General features: G+C 39.2%; 1 protein-coding gene and 1 pseudogene across 1 annotated transcript in view; one reads left to right on the top strand and one right to left on the bottom strand.

Moving 5' to 3' along the window:
- The window catches only part of Nsl1 (NSL1 component of MIS12 kinetochore complex), a 29,595-nt gene that overhangs the window by 4,092 nt on the left and 3,158 nt on the right, over positions 1 to 22,345 (bottom strand). Inside the window, exons 2-4 of the mRNA XM_042681857.1 lie at positions 13,663 to 13,741; positions 11,603 to 11,733; positions 9,227 to 9,281 (exon numbers count right to left, since the gene is read on the bottom strand). Coding sequence (XP_042537791.1) covers positions 9,227 to 9,281; positions 11,603 to 11,733; positions 13,663 to 13,741 — 265 coding nt within the window. The remainder of the gene's footprint in view (positions 1 to 9,226; positions 9,282 to 11,602; positions 11,734 to 13,662; positions 13,742 to 22,345) is intronic.
- On the top strand, positions 15,394 to 15,703 carry LOC122109451 (annotated as a pseudogene).

Genomic DNA, 22,345 nt, shown 5'->3' with positions numbered 1-22,345 from the left:
CTCTATAACAAAACTGTGTATTCAATGGATAATTTTCTAGAAAACTGTGGTTATGTATTTTCTAATAATTATAATTAAAATTATTTAAAACATCCCCCATCCTATCAAAAATTTTAACAATATATATTTGTATTCTGAAAACACACACACACACACACACACACACACACACACTCACACCTACACACACAGAGTCTAGGAGTATATCTCAGTGATAAAATACTTGCCATATGCACTAGGCTCAAAGTTCAATCCCCAGCATCCCAGACATAAATGAAAAGTCTAGTTTTCAATAAAGAACTATAAGTAATACAAAAACCTAAGAAAGTATGAGAGATTCACAAGGGAAAAAAGTGAAAGAAACAATCTTATCACTGAAGTCCACATTTGGGTCAAATATTGGGTTTGCCATACAAATTCAATCAACTCTTAAATGTCCTCAAATAACTAAAAGAAACCATGAACAAAAACCTAAAGGAAAATTGGGAGAATGCACTCTCACCAAATAGAGAATGTCAGTGAGATAGATATTACAGATAGGAGCCAAATAAAAATTCTAGAAGTGAAAAGTAAAGCAGCATAAGAAAATTCACTAGAGGGATTCAATAGTAGATTTGAGCAAAGAGAAGAAAAATAATCTATGAACATAAAAACAGGAAAAATGAATTATCTAATCTGAGGAACAGAAAGAAAAAGAAAGAAAAAATAAATACAGCCTATGAGAAGACACCATCAGACACACCAACTTACATATAATGGGTGTCTTAGAGGAGGAGAAGGGAACAGAATAATTTTAAAAATAGCCACTACTTCCCTAAATTTGATCAAACACATTAATCTATGCAAATTCTAGTACTGCCAAAAAAGAGAGAAATAGGTTACATCAAGACATAGTGCATAAAAATTAAGACAGTTCCAGACAGAATCTTTTTTTTTGGGGGGGGGGGGGTTTTGCCAGTCCTGGGGCTTGAACTCTGGACCTGGGTGCTGTCCCTGAGCTTCTTTTGCCGAAAACTAGCGCTCTATCATTTGAGTCACATTTCCAATTCTGACTTTTTAGTAATTTATTAGGGCTAAAAGTCTCATGAATGTTCCTGTCTGGGCTGGCTTCAAATTACAATCCTGAGTAGCTAGGATTATAGGTGTGGGCCACCAGCATTTGACCAGAATCTTGAAAGCAGTGAGAGGTGACTTTGAACATACAAGGGATTCTCAGTAAGATTAACAGCCAGCATCTGGCCAACATCTGCACAGAAGGCAGAGGGATGATAGCAGTTAAAAGTGATGAAAAATTAAAAAAAAAATGCCTACCAAGAACTGATGTCAAGCAAAAATATTCTTCAAAAAATGAAGTGGAAATTAAAACCTTCCCAGACACATAAAGTTGCGAGATTGTTAGTAGATGTTAGATCCAAAAAGGCACCAAAACTAGGTGTGGAGATGGCTAATGTTAGCACAAGTTTATTTGGGAGAAAAGCCTGCAAGGGAGGGGAGATCTCCAGCAAAGAGCTAGAGTTATAATACAAAGATACTAAAAGACTCTTCTAGAATGACATAAGATATGACATAGGTGAAGAGAATACCACGACCAGAAGTAATCACATAGAAAAATATAAAATCCAGCATACTGTAATTTCAGTTTGTAACTCCTCTTTATTATCTACATGATTTAAAAAAAAACTAATAGAGCAGTAATTATAAATCTACATTCATGTGTATGCAATGTCTCAAGACGACAACAACATTAAAGGGTAAGGAGCAGAGTGTTTCTATGCAGTATTGAAACTTAAATTGACTTCAAGCCACACTATTTTAGATTTAAGACAAAACTGCAATCTCCAGGGACCCTAACAAAACACTATAAAGAAAATGAAAACTGTGGGGCTGGGAAGGTGGCTCAGTGGTAGAGCGCTTGTCTTGCATGCTTGAGGCCCTGGGTTCGATTCCTCAGCACCACATAAGCAAAAAGAAAAAAGCCGGAAGTGGCGCTGTGGCTCAAGTGGTAGAGCGCTAGCCTTGAGCTGAAGAACTGAGGGACAGTGCCCAGGCCCAGAGTTCAGGCCCCATGACCAGACCCAAAAAAAAAAAAAGAAAGAAAAGAAAATGAAAACTGTGCTGGGTACTGGTGGCTTATGCCTATAATCCTAGCTACTCAGGAAGCTGAGATCTGAGGACTGTGGTTCGAAGCCATCCAGGGGGGCTGGGAAGGTGGCTCAGTGGTAGATCGATTGTCTTGCATGCATGAAGCCCTGGGTTCGATTCCTCAGCACCACAAAAGCAGGAAAAAAAAGTCCAGAAGTGGCGCTGTGGCTCAAGTGGCAGAACACTAGCCTTGAGGTGAAGAGTTGAGGGACAGCGCCCAGGCCCAGAGTTCAGGCACACGACTGGACCCCCCCCACACACACCAAAAAAAAAAAAAAAAAAAAGCCAGCCAGGGCAGGAAAAGTCTGTAGGACTCTTATCTCCAATGAACCACTAAAAAGCTAGACATGGAGTTGTGGTTCAAAGTGATACATGCTAGCCTTGAGTGAAAGAGATCTGGGACAGTGCCTAGGCCCTGAGTTCAAGCCCCATGACTGACCAAAAAAATTAACAAGTTAAGAAAATCAAAACTGCATATTACAAAAAGATCAATTAAAACAAGAGAGTACTGAAGGAACTGAGAAGTTTAATACAAAATGCAAAAAAGTTGTAATACATATAGAAAATTGATATCAAAATAGAACACAACCCCAAAATACATGACGCAAAAGTTGATAAGATGAAAGAAATTATTCAATAACAATTGGGAAGTGTGACAAAGGACATAAGACAACTAGATAGATCAATAAGGAAACAGAAGACATAAATAAAATCTACAAAACAACTAGTGAACATACATAGAACATTCAGCTGAAGAACAGCAGGATGTGTTAATATTAGGCAGGATGGTGCTACTGAGAAGTCGTCTCACGTTACTGGGGTGTACTCTTAAAAAGGATAGTGGAGCCCCACCCCCTTTTCCTCTCTTTTACTTCCTTTTAAGGAAAAGCCTTCTACGTGTAAGGAAAGGAGTCCAATAGTTAATCTAGAAAAAAAATTACAATAAAGATACTATTTTCCTTATGTTTCTAGATTTTTTTGGATATTCCGAATCATATTTATTGTATACACAAGAACATGTGGGCATATGCTTTGAAAATATACTTAAATAAACATACTCTAAAATATGCTTATTCTGTGCAGTTATTCCTTATCTAGAAACAGGTGGCAGTTACATACACATATATTTGTGGATAAGACCCAACAAGCTATGCTCTGTATGTTTTATAACCTAAACACAGAAACACACAAAACAATGAACAAAATCTTATATTTTCTATAGCTACTTGGGAGATTGAGATTGGGAGTATCATGTATTGAGGTCAATCCAAACCAAAAAATTCACAAGACTGCATCTCAATGAATAAAAAGCTGAGTAGAGTGATGTGCACCTGTCATTGCAGATAGCTGAGAACCATAAGTTGGAGGACTGCAGGCAGGCCTGGGGGGTGAGGGGGGGAACAAGACTATTTGATAAATAATGAAAGCAAAAAGAACTGAGGCTATGGCTTAAGTGGTAGACTGCCTGTACAGCAAATACAAAGACCTGGGATGAAACTGCAATGCCACTAACAAGAAAAAAATTACGAAAAGTTATCTTACTTTTATGTATGCAGTAAGCCATATTCTTGTTTCGTGATATACAAAATTATCTATCACCAATGGGATTTGCTTTAGTTTTATTTATTGATTTATTTTTGCAATACTGGGATTTGAACCGAGTCTCACACTTGGTAGGCTGACACTCTTCCACCTGAGACACAGCTCCATCTTTTCTGCCCAGGTTTTGAACCACGATTCTCTGGATTTCAGCCTCCTGAGTAGTTAGGGCTGCAGATGTGAGCCACGGGCATCCAGCTGTTTAATGTTTTTATTAATAGCACTGATAACTATAGTAACTGGTTTGTGAATCCTTTCACTAAGATATTAGACCAAATGCTATCAGTGACTAATATAAAATGCTTCATATTCCTTTTTTTCCTTAGGTATTTACACTCATACTGATGAATAACTGCTTCCCATCTGTTGTTCAAGTAATGATAATGTAAAAAGTGCCAAGAGTAATTTGGGCTTGATTGTAAAATGGAATCAGAGCCTAGAATTAGATAGTCAAAAAGAGATGTTTCACACCTGAATGTCTGGTGGGACATTCTAAAACTACACCAGGCATATAAGACAGGCATATAAGTTTCCCTGGCCTAAGTACCTTCCCCTACCCAAAAAATGTCCTTCAACTTTCTCAAAAGGGCCACTAGGGGGCACTACCAACTCCAGTGAGAAGCTTGGTTTGGGAACAAATACCTCATTCTCTCAGCACTGCATACAGTGTCTGACTCTAAAGGCAGGTGCTCTGAGTGTTATGATGGAACAAGGTATGATAGCGGTAACTATGAAGGCACACAAGTAAGGTGAGGGAAGTGAAGGAAAGGAAAATCATGGGCATAAGAGAATTGAAATAGGAGTCAGTGCCAAATGGGCTAGAGAAAGAGAAGGGGTTAGGAGGGTGGCAGAGGATGTGCTGTATCAAAACAAGGGAATAAATCAAGAAAACAGGAACCAGGAAACATGACCTAAACCAGGAGAGAAATAAAGGAAATTCCCAGGATAACGATGAAAGGAGCAGACAGGATGAAAGCTTTTCAGCCAGCCCAGGGAGCAGCCAGTACGGACTGAAATAGAAGACGGAAGGGTCCCCGAGGTTTATCTCCAAGAAAAAGAAAAGGGTCTAAAAATGGGTTTGATGGATAATGTGAAGTGTTTATACCACACCGAGTTCTGGTGAAGTGTTTGGGAAAGAACCAGTGACAGACTCAAAGACCACAAAGCAAACAGAAAAATAAAATAATCATCATTCCAGAAAGGGATAGGAAGCTGCTCAGGACAGAAAATAAAACCTGAGAAAAATGATGGAGAGGGTAACAAATTCAACAAGAAATTTACTCACTTCCTTACACATGTAACTGCAACCCCTTTGTACATCACCTTAACAATAAAACTAAATTAAAAAAGAAAACCTGGCTGATTGAAAAAGATTTACATGGCCATAATTATCTAAGTAGTGAACATTTGATTTTTTTTTTTACAAGAATGTCTGAGATATTAAAAGTGAGGCTGGTCGAGTATAGATGAAGTCCTTTGAAAAACTTGGCTATAAAAGGCAAGAGTCCAGCAAAGAAAAATAAGATAGCACGAGTGCTTCCTGTAGTTGTTCACTGATAACCATAACCCACTCTTACAGTACTTTGGATTATGACACCATTCCCAGTCAATCTCACACAACTTCTCAAATTATTTATTTATTTTTGCTGGTTGTGGGGCCTGAACTTTGGGCCTGGGCGCTGTCCTTGAGCTCTTCTGCTCAAGGCTAGTGCTCTACCACTTGAGCCTTAGCTCCACTTCCAGCTTTCTTTGGTCATTAATTGGAGATAAAGAGTCTCCTGAACTTTCCTGCTTAGGCTGACTTCAAACCATGATCCTTAGATCTCAGCCTCCTGAATAGCTATGATTACTGGTATGAGCCACTAGCACAAGTTCAGCTTCCTTTTATAAACAGAAGCTGAGCACTGAATCTTTAATTGACTAGAATTACAACTCATATCTGCTAGAATCCAGAGTGAACATGACATGTGATATGCTTCATATTTACATCATAAATACTGGTATCTCATTTATACTGCAGGTTAAATAGGCCTTCAGCGTAACCTGTAAGTGGGTGGCTGCCTGCAGATGATGGAGCAGTGGCTTGGACAACACAGACGTATTAGGAAAGAGGAACTGCCTGGAAGTCCTCGGCTTGTAGGTCAGCAAAGAACTAGAAATACCATTGTCTACTGCAGAAACAATACAGCGCCTTGCCATTACTACATGTTTAGTGGAGAACAAAGGGGAAAACGAATCTCCTCAGTTAATTTCAAGGACTTCTAAACAAAAGACAGTATGTAATTATTCAGCATACTAACAGGATTACAAAAGATTAAAGACAAATGAGAATTACATTTTATTGGCAGAAAGCTAATTAATAGACTGCTGTAAGGAGATTTTTAAAAAAATTGCCTATAAAAATGTGGAAGTTAGGTACTCTTGAGAACACTGCCTTCCCTAGTCACTTGCTTTCTAAAACACAGGGGAAGGAAAAAGTGGAAATGAAAACTTGAGTAATCAGCCTAGTTTTGCTTTCAGGTCATTGCAATGACTAAACCAGGCAACATGAACTTCCAAAGCCTGCACAAATTCAGAAATTCAGCAAAAATACATGAACGAAGTGCTTCCTTTCTACTTCCAATGTATTTTATGAGTGTGGACAAGCAAGCATGCACAACATGGGACATGTGGCTTCTACTGGTTCCCAAAGAGGTAACTGAAGTCATGAATAGAATCACCACTAGGAAAAAGCATTCCTGGTGAAAATGGAAACAATCCCTTTTTATTTTCCTTTTAAGGTCTACTGCAGCCACCTGCGCTGGGCCCATTCTCATAAGTGCTTCACCACCTCCTTCAGTGTCTTGTACAGGACTTTCTATCAAACTCCTTGCCTATCTCATCTTAACTGGCCTTGGCCAGAAAACTGATTTTGTCTCATAATGCTTTTTCCCTCCACTCTTTCCATCATATCTAAGTGGTCTTTGTTCCATGAACACTCAAACTCACTGCTGACTAATAGAACACTGTTCACATTCCCCCGCTGTGTAAGAGAGTTCTTCCTCTAGACTGCAGCTGGATAAATTCCTTTCTATTACTACCTCACAAAGCATTTCTAAGAGTGTTGTCCCAACACTGAAGTCACTGGTAATTTCTGTATCTATTATTTTTCTCTTCCCAGTAGAATGTAAGTTTTAGCCAAGCCTTCACTCTTCTAGCCTCCACTTTAAGATCAGTGCTAGAAGAGAGCAGACATTCATTGACATTTATTTCAGTAAATTCCCACAAAGGTTTTCTATGCAGCTTATGTAGACCTTTAAGGTCCTACAGAAATTTTTGCTATTTTAGGTCCTACAGAATTTTTTTCTGTAGGATATAAAAACTTGCATAGGCAATCTTACTACAAGTTCTTTCTTTCAGTTATTGAGAGATTAGTTAATAACAAATGTCTGTGAAAGCTGACAGTCTAGAGAGAGCTTTGGTTTTCAAAAATGCACTGCTTTCTGTAGCTCTTTATCATAATACCTGCAGATTTTTTAGTTGTACTTGTTATGATTTAATTTCAAGCATGTGCGTTTATTTCCTTGCTTATGGCCTCTTTATAGTAAAACTAACTAACTAAAATACTTGAGTATAGAGGCTGGGAAAGTGGCTCAGTGGTAGAGTACTTGCCTTGCATTAATGAGGTCCTGGGTTCGATTCCTCAGTACCACATAAGCAGAAAAAGCTGGAAGTGGTACTGTGGCTCAAGTGGTAGGGCACTAGCCTTGAACTGAAGAGCTAAGGGACAGCACCCAGGTTGAGTTCAGGCCCCATGACCAATTAAAAAAAAAACAAAAAACGGGGCTGGGATGGTGGCTCAGTGGTAGAGTGCTTGCCTTGAATCCATGAGGCCCTGGATTTGATTCCTCAGCATCACATAAGCAGGGAAAAAAAAGCCAGAAGTAGTGCTGAAGAGCTCAGGGACAGTGCCCAGGCCCAGAGTTCAGGCCCCACGACTGGCAAAAAACAAAAACTTGAACAAACTTCAATCACCATTTTTACATTGTTCAAAACCAAAACAAACATGTTAACTACTTCATTTTTGAAAACACCCTTTTTGATGGACCTTTGGTAACTGATTAATCATTAGGTCTGAGGTTAATTTTTAAAGTCAAACACAATGGAGAGTATGATTTCAACCAACTTCACTGTCAGGTGTACCTCCCTCCCCACCTCAGTTTATCCCACTGACTTAGGAGACCTGAGAGGCAAGAAGTATGTTAAAAAGCAGTTGAGGGGGGGAAAATGTCAGAATTCAACAAGGATGAGGTATTTTAAAGCCGTAAGTATAAATATTCCATGTGAATAAAAGATTTAACTGGGTACTTGCTCCACCCTCAATAGTTTAGAAATGGTATTTTTGAATGCCAAAGGCAAAAACCCAACAAGTGTTTCAATAACATTTTAGTGAGGATAGAATCATTTTAAAATATCCACAGCCAAGCCATACATTGGTGGTGGCTCATACCTGTAATCCTAGTTACTCAGGAGGCTGAGACCTAAGGATCATGGCTCAAAGTCAGCACAGGCTGGAAAGTCTGTGAGATTTTTACCTCCAATAAGTTACCAGAAAAGCCAGAAGTGGAGCTGTGGCTCTAGCAGTAGGGCATTAGCCTTAAGCAAAAGACGCTCAGTGACAGCACTGAGGCAGAAACAGAAAAGAAGAAAAACAAAAAAAGAAAAGAAAGAACCCACAGCCAGGTTCTGGTGGCACGTGCCTATAATCCTGACTACTCTGAAGGCTGTTACCTAAAAATCATGGTTTGCAGCCAGCCTGGGCTAGACAAACCTACAAAACTCCTCTCTCTAACTAACCAGCCAAGAGCCGTAAGTGAAGGTGTGACTTAAGTATAGAACACATGAATGAAAAAGCCAGCCCAGAGCTCAAGCCCCAGTATTAGCATAAAAGACAAAGAAGAAAAAAAATCCACATTTTTTGACTTTGCCAATTGTTGCGGGATTGACCTTTAAATCAGTTTTACTTGTTGAGTTTTAGAGAATGCATCTAAATGGAAACAGAACTGGATCCAAAAGTACAATTAGTATGTTTCTCTTAAGTTCAAGTTTACATTTTTTTTTAATTGTGTTTTACCTTGTGAACAGGAAAAACTGGTAAGGTAATTGATTGCATTGGGAAGAAATGTATGAGCAAATACTTTAATAGTATAACTTTTCCTGTAATGCACAGGACAGTAAAATGGCAGAGAATAAAGAAAGGAGTACTATAATAAAAGCTAGAGATGGGTGAAGTTCAGATTCCTAAGGCCAAACCCTAGAGATTCTGTCAGTAGATTTAGAACAAGTTCTCAGAATTCTAAACAAAGAGCTAACCATGAATCACCAGCAGGAAGCTGAAGCATGAAAGGAAAGATAACCCATGATGCTATTCCTTCAGAAGAATGTCAAGAACTCATAAATGTCACAAACTGGTACTTCATTTTTACTATACTAAATAATAACTTACCTGGATCAGGCTCATATTTCAGGTCCAAAGGTTGTACAACAGGTTGAAACTGCTTCTAAATATAATATAAATTAAAACAGATTTAATGTAATCATTTAGTGCTTCATAAGCTCTTCTTTTGGCTAGTGTTGGAAAACATACTCTATAACCAACAGTACTATTCTTTTTTTTTTTTTGGTCCGGTTGTGGGGCCTGAACTCTGGGCCTGGGCGCTGTCCCTCAGCTCTTCAGTTCAAGGCTAGCGCTCTACCACTTGAGCCACAGCGCCACTTCCGGCTTTTTTCTTTTTGCTTATGTGGTGCTAAGGAATCGAACCCAGGGCCTCAGGCATGCACGGCAAGCGCCCTACCACTGAGCCACCTTCCCAGCCCCTTCAACAGTACTATTCTTTGGGGAAAATTTGTTCTTAGATTCTGAAATCTGTGGGAAAGGAAAGAGGAGTTAAGACCAGAAAGTCTGAATTATAGCTTTAATAGTACTGCCACCTACTGAATACGCTAAGAAATAGCACCATAGAAATTATAGCCAGAAAAAACAGTCAAGCACATTAAAGGTAGGATGATGGAATTTTATGTTTAAAGTATAAGATAGTCCCCAAATTATGAGTGGACTGTCTCAAAAGTTCATTGAGGGCCAGGCACTATGGCCCCACCTGTAATCCTAGATACTCTGCAGCTAAAATTGTAGTTAACTGCAGGAAAGTTGCAGTTTAAGACTAGCCTATGCAAAAAGTTCATAAGATCCTCATTTCAACAAATAAAAAGTTAGAGTGGTGATGAGGGTCTGTCATCCCAAATATACAGGAAGCAAAATAGGGAGACTGTGGTCCAGTTCAGTTTAGGCATAAACATTAGATCACATTAAAAAATAACAAAGGTAAAATGGATTGGGGGCATGGTAGAGTCCCTGCCTGGCAAGAGCCAAGGCCTGAGTTCAAACCCTACTACTGCCCCACCCCACAAAAAGTTCATTTAGGACAAGTATTAGGAACTCAAAATTCATATTTCTACAGAAACTGTTCTAAAAAGTGTTGAGGCTATATATCAGCATATTAAACTCTACACATCATTTGACACATGGCAACTATGGTAGAATTGCTGGTATATTTCTCCCATTTAGGCAAAAAGAGGAAAATGTTCCTCCTTTCTCTTCCCCGAAACCAACAGGTGTCAAAAAGGTTACAGAAAGAAAAGAAAGTGCTTCAATATTCTCATTCTACCCATTTTCCCTCACTTCTTTAAACTAGCACAGTGGTAGTGTGGTTAACACAGCTAGGGCTATAGCTTTCTTTTATGTAATACTGATTTCTAGGTTTTAGAGTTTTGAGGGGATCTGGGAAGAGAGAAACAGTAGAAACAATTACACTTGGAATGTTTTCCCTGAAGAAAATTTAAGTGGTGGGAAGAGGAAGTTTTTCAAAGGATTAAATACTAATGAAAAAAAACAAACTATTCTGCTTATTAATTTTTTCATAGAATAGTAACTGTACTATCTTAGACAAAGTATAAAGTCTTGACTTTAATGTCTTAAGTTCCCAAAAAGGAAGTAACTGGAAGATTTATATGTCTGAGTATGCTAATTAAAAAACCTAAAGACAAGCAGTATAGCATAATTTAAAAGCTGCATGTAGTTCTTACTCTAGGGGCAATGCCAGTCCTAGGAAATCTTCTCCACATCATATCGAAGGAAGACTTAAGACTAATTTCCTTGTAAACTTGCTTATTTTGTGATCGACTCTAGTCCTAATAAGTCTAAAAAGACAAAAGTATGGCAGGGTTGGTTTCTGATTATCTACAATAATTGTAAGAAACAAGCCAATGACACTGTCAAAAAGCCTACCCAATGAGAAGGGGAAAAAAAGGAGGAGGTTACAATGCTTGATAAGAAATGTACTCATTATCTTGCCCATGTAATTGTAACCCCTCTGTACAGTATTTTCACAATAAAAAAAAGCCCACCCAAAGGAGCTGACTTCCTGTTGTAACTCACAGTTATGGTTTTTAAAGCCAAACAAATTATATACTATTTATAGGGCAAATTTCAGTATTATGAATGGGTAGGTAGATCAAACAAGTTTCTCCATCTATTTCACTAATGGGTCTGCCAAAACACATAAACATATACAAATAATATGTCAAACACAAATGGCAACTAGAAAGAAAGGCGTGAAAAATAAATTTCCTTTCTTTTCCTGGTTGTCATCAGCATTCCATCTTCAATTTTAATTTTACTAAAAGCTGTGTTCAGTAAAAACTATAGTTCAGAACAAGAAAAAGTCAGGAAAAGACAATATATTATCTAAATAGAAATGGCTCTTATTTTACTTCTTTACTGTGGTAAAGATAAACATAAAAACTTAAAGGTAGATTATCTTACCAAAATTTCATGCTGTGCTTTCAAGGTTTTGATGACACATTCAAGGATCTTTCTGGGATACTGCTTGCGTTTAGTTGCAATATCTACTATAATTTCATCAAATTGATCTTCAAGTATTTTGATGTCAGAATCTAGTTCAGAAAAAGAAATCTAAAATATTACTTAATATTCATTGTATTAGTATGAAATGTGACAGATATAAACTAAATATTAAAAATAAAGAAACATACATCAGATTAAGAAATGACTGAACTTTGGTTATTTACTCATTTATTCATTGATCAATCTATTCATCTATGGGAAGTCAGGCCTACATTAGACAAATATAAATGAGTATAATATGATCCTAAGAAACAGATAATGACAATTTGATTAATATAATAGAGGTATCACAACACAGAACCATGAAACATATTCCTAGGAGATTTAAGACTTTAAAAAGCAGTAAGCTAGGCACCAGTGACTCACAATTGTTAATCCTAGCTACTCCAGAAGATGAGATCTGAGGATCACAGTTCAGAGCCATCCTGGGCAGAAAAGTCCAATTAGCTATCAAAAAGCTAGAAGCTATCAAAAAGCTAGAAGTAGAGTTATGGCTTAAGTGATAGGCTGCTAGCCTTGAGCAAAACTTAGGACAGTGCACAGGCCCTGTGTTCAATAAGAAAGGAAGGGAGGGAGGGAGGAAGGGAGGGAGGGAGGGAGAAAGGAAGGAAGGAAGGAAGGAAGGGAAGGAGGGAGGGAGGGAGGGAGGAGGGAATAAAACAAGTTCCTAAGTGGTAAAAGATCTTTTCACCTATTTCCCAGCATTTGGCCTGGCATTTAACAGTTACCCATGGAAGAGGGTAAGAAATCTAGTATAGTATTCTTCATTATCTCTTCTCACAGTGGGGAAAGGACAGCCACTCCTTCCCTGGGTTACTGATCTATTAGATCTACAAAGTGATAAACCACATTCCAATAGGCAGTACAGGACCAAACAAAAAAGCAATTACAAAGTAATTACAAAGTAACTATGGAATAAGAACCAGATAATGACACAATGAAAAGCTATATAGTCTGAAAGTACTCCTAGCTGATTCTATAAACTTTTTCTCTCTTATTAATTGGCAATTATTTTGTTAATATTTAGCAATACTGACGTTATTTTTATCCTTTTAATATTTAAACCAAAAAGTCAATTTGTATGATTTGAAAAGACAAGTATCTTGATCCCAAAGACTGAACAGTAAAGTTTTCTGGGTAGAGTATTATCTTATTGTTGAGAAGGAAAAATCCTAACCACAGAGGGTTGGTTGGCAGGCTTGGAACTAATTCATGGGTAAGAAGGATAATAAAGCAGTGACAGCAAGCCATGCCAGTGCCCACTGACGCTCTTGTCAAGGTAGCCCTCTTCTGGACACTCTGGGAACTCTGCCTCTCCTCACAATGATTTACTAAACTGTCTTCTTCCTATATTGATTTACTTTCTATTCAAGCTTGATTTCTTTAGCTATGTTAACACTACTATTTAGGGTATAATCGAGTCTGCCTTAGACCAAGAATGTGTGTGTGTATATGTTGGTTCTAGGGTTTGAAATTGGGGCCTGGGTGCTATCCCTGAGCTTTTTTGGGTAAAATATTATCTTTTTAAGATGGTGTCTACAAATACATGACTTCATCCTTAGATGGTGCTTATGGTTTAATGTTACATTTCTAAAAATACTTCACTACCCATTCTAAGAATCAGTGATAGAAAATCTAACTGGCTTTATAAGGAATTACAGGAATTCTCTGGCCTGTTTCTTCATCAGGGGAGAATTCTAGAGTGTTTTCCAATAAAGTTTTAACAAAGGTAACTTTGAAGATTAATCAGATTAAAGTCTTGTTTAAAATATCAGGTATTATATTTGACAGAGCAAAATATTTACTGTGTCTTATTCACATTATAATTTCAAGTCTATTTTAGTTTCCTTTTTACTCCTCTAATATTTTCAGTCATACCAATAGATTTTAAAAGTGTATTCAAAATAAAACTAGCTGTAAGAAATAACTCAGAAGTTAATGATAGGTTAGCCACATACCTACAAGACAATGATCTGAAGCCTCCTGCCACGCTTGCCCATTAATGCTGACATTCTCTTGCACGGCTGATTCAAAAGTCTGCAATAAATTCGCAGCAGTTAAGTCACTGAAAAGAATTTTAAATATTGAACTAAGACATTTTGGCAAAATAATTTTAGTCAGACTATTGTTCTGTGTCTGAGTACTTGAGAAAACAACTTAAGGGAGGTAGAATTAATTTTGGCTCTGAGATTGCAGATCATGGGTGGCAGGTCCCATTGCTTTATTAATTTCCTCAGCATCTCTCAATCTAATTAAGCTGACAAGATAGTTGGGCAAGGTGATTTATACCTGTAAATCCCACTTACTCAGGAGGCAGACAATAAGATCAAGGTCAGCTCAGGGCAAAAAGTTAATGAAACCACCTTCATCTCAACTAATACCTGAGTGGTGTGTGTTTATCATCCCAGCCATGAGAGAAGCATATAGGAGGACAATGGTACAGAGTGATCCAGGCAAAAATGAAAGATCCTGTCTTCAAAAATACCTAAAGCAGGGGCTGGGAAGGTGGCTCAGTGGTAGAGCGCTTGCCTTGCTTGCGTGGGGCCCTCGTTCAATTCCTCAGCACCACATAAGCAGAATAAACCAGAAGTGGCGCTGTGGCTCAAGTGGTAGAGCGCTAGCCTTGAGCTGAAGAGCTGAGGGACAGCACCCAGGCCCAGAGTTCAGGCCCCACGACCAACAACAACAAAATACCTAAAGCAAAAAGGGTGGGAGGTGTGGTTGAAGTACTAAAGTGAAGTCAGTGCTTTTGACTAACAAGAGCAAGGCTTTGAGTTAACCCTCAGTACCACCAAGGGGGAAAAACAAAATTAAAAATCACAAATAATTTCAGGTATGTGACAGAGGATACAAAGTAACAGACTAGCCCAGTAGTATATTTATTCTTTTTTTGGGGGGGAGGGGGGGGGTCCGGTGGTGGGGCCTGAACTCTGGGCCTGGGCGCTGTCCCTCAGCTCTTCAGCTCAAGGCTACCGCTCTACCACTTGAGCCACAGTGCCACTTCCAGCTTTTTGCTTATGTGGCGCTAAGGAATCGAACCCAGGGCCTCAGGCATGCAAGGCAAGCGCTCTACCACTGAGCCACCTTCCCAGTCCCTAGTATATTTATTCTTTTAAGAGTCTTAAATGATTTTTCTTGTTAAGACTGCATCATTGATTTTACCTACATCTTAGCTAGGAGTTATTATACTAGCCACAACATTTATAACTTAATTTTAGAATATTCTTATGAACAATAAAAATGAACGTTAGCAAGGAAAAACTAAAAGCTAATAATGCCCAGTTCAGTTGAATCAGGGGTATAAGCAGTACAGTATATATACTGCTGAGAGTCAACAAGACATGCTTAAAAGAAAGTAAAATTATTAGCTGGGTGCCTGTGATCCCAGCACTCAAGAGACTGAGGGAGTAGGATCCTAAATTCAAAGCTAGACTGGGCCACACAGTATAGACTTTACTCAAGAAAAATATGCAGCACTGTGACTCAGTGGGAGAGTGTCAGCTGGGCAACCAAGCTGAGCAAGTTTAAAGTCCTAGGTTCAAACTCTAGTACTAGCCAAAAAACAAAACAGTAAAGCTAACTTCTTCCTTATAACTAACTTTATAAAGAACTACAGTTTTTAGAAAATGGAACGTCTGGCTTTGGGGCTATTATTCGTCTCGTGATAGTGACAAAAGAGTGGATTTAAAATGAGTGATATTGAGAAAGGCAAGAAGATTTTTGTTCAGAAGTGTGCCTAGTGCCACACCGCTGAAAAGGGAGGCAAGCAAAAGATGGCCTTATCTCCATGGTCTATTTGGTCGGAAGACAGACAGTTCAAGCAGCTGGATTCACTTACACAGATGCCAACAAGAACAAAGGCATCACCTGAGAGAGGATATACTGATGGAGTATTTGGAGAATCCCAAAAAGTACATCCCCTGGAACAAAAATGATCTTTAGGGCATTAAGAAGAAGGGAGAAAGGGCAGCTTATCTCAAAACAACAACAAATGAGTAATAGCCACTGCCTTATTTATTTATTGCAAATGTCTCATGGCTTTTTAATGTGTACTATAATTCAATTGATCTCTCATATCAGACTTCAGATCTCTCATATCAGAATGGCTGGCAGAATATTTTGGCAGTCGTGATTTAAGTAAAACTGGCTTGTGGTTGAGTATGATCATGAAAAAAATACTGTCTTTTTTTTCCCCTTTCTGTCATATGATTAGACTTACTATTTTCAATTTTTTAGCAAGATAGGGAATACCATCTCCAAATCTGTGAAAACACTGGTTTTATATTCAGATTTATATAGCTAATTATGAGAACATCTTTAAATACTGGGAAAATCTCTTCACTGTCTCAGATTCAAGCAAAATTAACCTGTTTGAATTTGTGATCATTAACCTGTTAAAGGCAATGGCTGAACTTGAGGAAGCAATGTCTACATTTTTGGTCTTGACTATGCCAATTTAATTAGAATTCACTGTCTCTGAAATCTGCCTTTTACTTATTGAAAGGCATTTTAGTGTGGTTTATGTATAAATGTCAAATAAAGAATGTTTAACACTTGTCACATTAAAAAAAAAGGGGGGGGCTGGGAAGGTGGCTCAGTGGTAGAGTGCTTGCCTTGCATGCATGAGGCCCTGGATTCGATTCCTCAGCACCACATAAGCAAAAAGAAAAAAGCCGGAAGTGGCGCTGTGGCTCAAGTGGTAGAGTGCTAGCCTTGAGCTGAAGAGCTGAGGGACAGCGCCCAGACCTAGAGTTCAGGCCCCACGACCGGACCCAAAAACAAAACAAAACAAAAAGAACTATAGTTTTTAGGGATGCATCTAAAAGTATGTAGGATATAATAAACCAACATCTGAGACTTGCTTTAAAATATCAAGAGCAGAACAACTGACGGACTGCAACAACAACTGACGACCTACAGGGTGAGTACCCATCAGGGGACAGGGAATCCATCAAGGGAGACCAGAGCTGGAGGGAATCCCCAGACCCTGACCTAGACTCCCTACCCCAACACCCGGACCACAGGACCCACTAAAACTGGGAACTGTTCGAGAGCCCCACCAGCCGGTGGAGCACACTCTGCTGGCCAGGCCAGAGCAAGAGCGCCCCGGGAAGGGAGCTTAAATGCTCAAGCCAGGAACAGTGCCCCTGGGTCAAGACTACCAACAGTAGAAGAAATTTGAACTGTGTCCTCCAGGCTGCATAACCAAGGTGGTATACACATTAGCACAGGCCTAACGAGCGCGCTCCAGGCTGGGGCCGGAACCAGGCCAGGGGACCGGCGCCTGAACAAAGCAAAAAGGGTCAGAAGTGGGGCTGTGGCTCAAATGGTAGGGTGCCAGCCCTGAGCTGAAGAGCTGAGGGACAGCACCCAAACCTAGAGTTCAAGCCCACAACCAGCCCAAAACAAACAAACAAAAACACATCAGGAGCCCATAGCAGACTCCAGTATTTGGGAGAGTGCATCCAGAGCATCTGATCTTCCCAAGAGCACCCGCAGGAGCAAACACAAGCAGTCTAGGCTGCTCAACCCTTCCAAAGGCGGGAATTGCTACAGCAGAGAGCTGAGAATCCTAAGTGAATAGCAGCTGGAAATAGGCTCCCAACAGAATCCAGATCAGACACAGACTCTCTCTACCAATACAGAATCAGCAACCAAGCAAAGACAGACACACCAAAACAAGATTGAAGAGCAGTCTCCTGAACCCCCATGCGAAAATCACAGAGAAAAATCACAAGGTTTACCACTACCCAGGACAGCAAGCTCACCTCAAAAGCCAGCAGCCACGCAGGGGAGAGCCCCAGTGGGAGCAAAGCAGGAATGGAAGACAAAAACTACATCCAAGGGTTGCTGGAGGCAATGACTCAAGAAATAAAGCGAGAAATGGATCAGAAATTGAAAGAGCACAAGGATGAACTATCAAAAGATATACAGGATATCAAACAAAAATTGGATGCAAAAATAGAAGCTGCACAAACCTCAGTAAGAAGTGAGATAAACGCCAAATTAGAGGTAATGCATACTGATATCACCTCATTGAGAGGTGAGATCAGTACTCTGAGAACCAACATTGAATCCATAAAGGGATCCATTTCCACCATGCAAACCACAATAGAAGCCACGGTCAACAGAGTGAATGAAATGGAAGGTAGAGTGTCAGATACAGAAGACAGAATACACCAACTGGACCAAAAAGTGACAGATATGGAAAAATCACTCAAATTAAACCAAAGGGAAATTCAAGAGCAAGCAGATAATGCTAAAAAATTTAACCTTCGCATAATCGGAGTGGACGAAGGTGAGGAATTCCAGAGCAAGGGAATGCAACACCTATTTAACAAGATAGTCAATGAAAATTTTCCCCACCTCAAAAACGACCATCTTAACTACATCACAAAAGCTTATCGAACACCCAACAAGCAAGATCCCAGGAGAAACACTTCTAGGCACATAATAGTAACAATGATGGATCTGAATAATAAGGAAACAATCCTGCATGCAGCAAAAATGAAGAAGGAGCTATACTACAACGGGAAAAAAATTAGAATCACTGCAGATCTCTCCACACAAACAATGAATGCAAGAAAAGCCTGGGAAAGCACCATACGAGCCCTGAGAGCCAATAACTGCCAACCCAGACTGATATACCCGGCAAAGCTAGCATTCACATTCGATGGAGAACTGAAAACTTTTAATAGCAAAGAAAAACTAAATGAATACATAAACATTAAGCCAGCATTACAAAGAATTCTAAGAGGGGGGACACAACCTGAAGAAAGCAACCAGGAACTGGGACCTGCCCCAAACAGGCATTACTCAAAGTCTAACTGAGCAAGCACAGGAGGAAAGGAAAGAAGAAAAACTTAGGAAAACGGAATGGCAGGGACAACAATGCATCTCTCTATACTTTCTCTTAATATAAATGGGCTGAATTCGCCAATTAAAAGAAAACGAACTGAGGACTGGATCAGAAAACAAGACTCATCCATCTGTTGCCTTCAGGAGACCCACCTCTCAGCCAAACATACAAACAAACTCAGAGTGAAGGGGTGGAAAAGGATCTACCAATCAAATTCCCCCAATAAGAAAGCAGGTGTAGCTATCCTGATATCTGACAAAATAAACTTTTCATTAAAATCAGTACAGAAAGACAAGGACGGACATTACATATTAATAAAGGGAACAATCCAAGAGGAGGATATAACCATCATCAACTTATATGCCCCAAATATCGGTGCACCCAGATATGTTAAACAAATGCTCTCAAACTTACAGAATAAAATAGATCCCAATACGATAATACTAGGAGACTTTAACACGCCACTCTCACCAAAGGACAGGTCTACCAACCAGAGGATTGGCAAAGAAGCTACCGAATTAAGTGAGGCCATACTTCAAGCGGAATTAACTGACATCTACCGAGTATTTCACCCTAAAACAACACAGTACACATTCTTCTCAGCAGCTCATGGAACTTTCTCCAAAATAGACCATATCATAGTTCATTCAAGGAACTTAAGCAAATACAAAGGGATCGACATAATCCCCTGTATCCTATCTGACCACAGTGGAATCAAGCTAGCTCTCAATAACAAAGCATACCGCAGAAATTTCTCTAATACATGGAAATTGAACAGCACACTCCTTAACAAGGCCTGGGTAACAGAAGAGATCAGAGAAGAAATAAAGCATTTCCTAGAACTCAATGAAAATGAAAACACCTCACAAAGAAACTTGTGGGACACAGCAAAAGCAGTCCTGAGGGGCAAATTTATTGCCCTCAGTGCCCACATCAAGAGAATGGAGACAGACCAAGTAAATAATCTCATGTTGCAACTAAAACAGCTAGAAAAACAAGAAAAAATGGGACCTAAAGCTACTAGACGAAGCCAGATAACCAAATTGAGAGCAGAGATTAATCAATTAGAAAATCAGAAAACCATAACCAAAATAAACCAAACAAAAAGCTGGTTCTTTGAAAAAATAAACAAAATTGATGGCCCGTTGGCAAGATTAATTAAAAAAAGAAGAGAGGAAACCCATATTAATAGGATTAGGGATGCCACGGGAAACATCACAACACGTACCCAAGATATCCAAACAATTCTAACAGACTACTTTCAAAAGCTATACTCTCTAAAGGAAGAAAATCTGGCGGAAATGGATGCATTTTTAGAGAAATACAAGTTACCCAAACTGAGCAAAGAAGAAGTTAACCAATTAAATAAGCCAATATCCTATAATGAGATACAGGAAGCTATCAAAAGTCTTCCAACAAAAAAAAGCCCAGGACCAGATGGATTCACAGCAGAATTCTATAAGACCTTTAAAGAAGAACTAATACCCATACTCCTCAAGCTCTTCAGAGAAACAGAGAAGGAGGGAGCTATCCCAAACTCATTCTACGAAGCCAATATCACACTCATCCCCAAACCAGGCAAAGACCCAACCAAAAAGGAGAATTACAGGCCAATCTCCTTGATGAACACAGATGCAAAGATCCTTAACAAGATTCTAGCTAACAGAATCCAGAAACACATAAAAAAAATAATACACTATGATCAGGTAGGCTTCATCCCAGAGACACAGGGATGGTTTAACATACGTAAGTCAATAAATGTAATCCAGCATATCAACAGAGCCAAGGTCAAGAATCACATGATTATCGCCACAGATGCAGAAAAGGCCTTTGATAAAATTCAACATTCATTCATGCTAAAAGCTCTGGAGAAAATAGGAATAGAAGGAACATTTCTAAAAACAATAAAAGCCATTTATGACAGACCAATAGCCAATATTATACTTAATGGGGAAAAGCTACAACCAATCCTCCTAAAAACAGGAACAAGGCAAGGATGTCCACTGTCTCCACTCCTCTTCAACATAGTCCTAGAACCCTTAGCCAGGGCAATAAGGCAAGAAAAAGACATTAAAGGGATCCGCATAGGGAAAGAAGAAGTGAAACTATCCCTTTTTGCAGACGACATGATACTATACCTCCACGATCCCAAAAACTCCATCCCCAAACTTTTAGAAATCATAAGTCACTTCGGCAAAATAGCAGGATACAAAATAAACCCACAAAAATCAGTTGCCTTCCTATACACTGATAACGCACAGGAAGAGAGGGAAATAAAGGGAGCAACCCCATTCACAATAACCTCCCAAAAAATAAAATATTTAGGAATTAACCTAACCAAAGATGTAAAAGAACTATTTAATGAGAACTATAAAAAGTTAAAGAAAGAAATTGCAGAAGACACTAGGAAATGGAAAGACCTCCCATGCTCCTGGATAGGCCGACTTAATATAGTAAAGATGGTGATACTTCCAAAATTAATATACAAATTCAATGCAATTCCTATTAAAATCCCAATGACGTACATCACTGAAATACAGAAAACAGTCCAAAAATTTATATGGAACAACAAAAGACCTAGAATAGCCAAAACAATTCTAGGGGATAAAGACAATATGGGAGGGCTATCCATGCCGAACTTCAAACTCTACTACAGAGCTATAATCACAAAGACAGCATGGTACTGGCACAAAAACAGACCCGAAGACCAATGGAACAGAATAGAAGATCCAGATATAAATCCACAGGCCTACAGCCAGCTGATATTCGACAAAGGAGCCAAAGACATACAATGGAAGAAACACAGCCTCTTCAACCGCTGGTGCTGGGAAAACTGGGCAGCCACATGCAGAAAACTAAAAGTGGACCCCAGCCTATCACCATGCACCAACATCAACTCAAAATGGATTAAAGACCTTAACATTAAACCTGAATCTCTGAAACTACTGCAGGACAGAGTAGGAGAGACACTTGAACTAATAGGCACAGGAAGGAACTTCCTGAACAGAGTCCCAGGGTCACAACAAGTTGGAGAGAGACTCGACAAATGGGACTACCTTAAAATAAAAAGCTTCTGCACAGCTAAATCTATCGCAACTAAGCTAGAAAGACAACCAACTAATTGGGAAAAAATATTTACCAGCAATATATCAGACAAGGGGTTAACATCCTGTATATACAGGGAACTCAAGAAACTAATCCCTCCCAAACCTAACAAACCAATTACTAAATGGGCAAGGGAACTAAAGAGGGACTTCTCAAATGAAGAAATAAAAATGGCAAAGAAACACATGAGGAAATGTTCATCATCCCTGGTGGTGAAGGAAATGCAAATAAAGACAACCCTGAGATACCACCTTACCCCAGTCAGAATGTCCCACATCCACAAATCAGCCAACGACAAATGCTGGAGGGGATGTGGAGAAAGAGGAACCCTATTACACTGCTGGTGGGAATGTACACTTATACAACCACTTTGGAAAGCAGTCTGGAGGGTCCTTAGAAAGCTAAAGATTGACCTCCCTTACGACCCAGTCATACCACTTCTAGGCATCTACCCTGAACAACAGGAACCAATATACAAGGACACGTGCACCTCCATGTTTATTGCAGCACTGTTCGCAATAGCTAGGATATGGAAACAACCTAGGTGCCCCACCACAGATGAATGGATCCAAAAATTGTGGTATCTATACACAATGGAATATTATGCAGCCATTAGAAATGACAAAATAATGGCATTTGCAGGGAAATGGATGGAGCTAGAAGGAATCATGTTGAGC

Source organism: Dipodomys spectabilis, unplaced genomic scaffold, assembly GCF_019054845.1.
Source record: "Dipodomys spectabilis isolate Male_0828 unplaced genomic scaffold, ASM1905484v1 ptg000069l, whole genome shotgun sequence".
Lineage (NCBI taxonomy): Eukaryota > Metazoa > Chordata > Mammalia > Rodentia > Heteromyidae > Dipodomys > Dipodomys spectabilis.
Note: the sequence above shows the minus strand (reverse complement) of the source record. Positions and strands in the feature narration are given on the sequence as shown.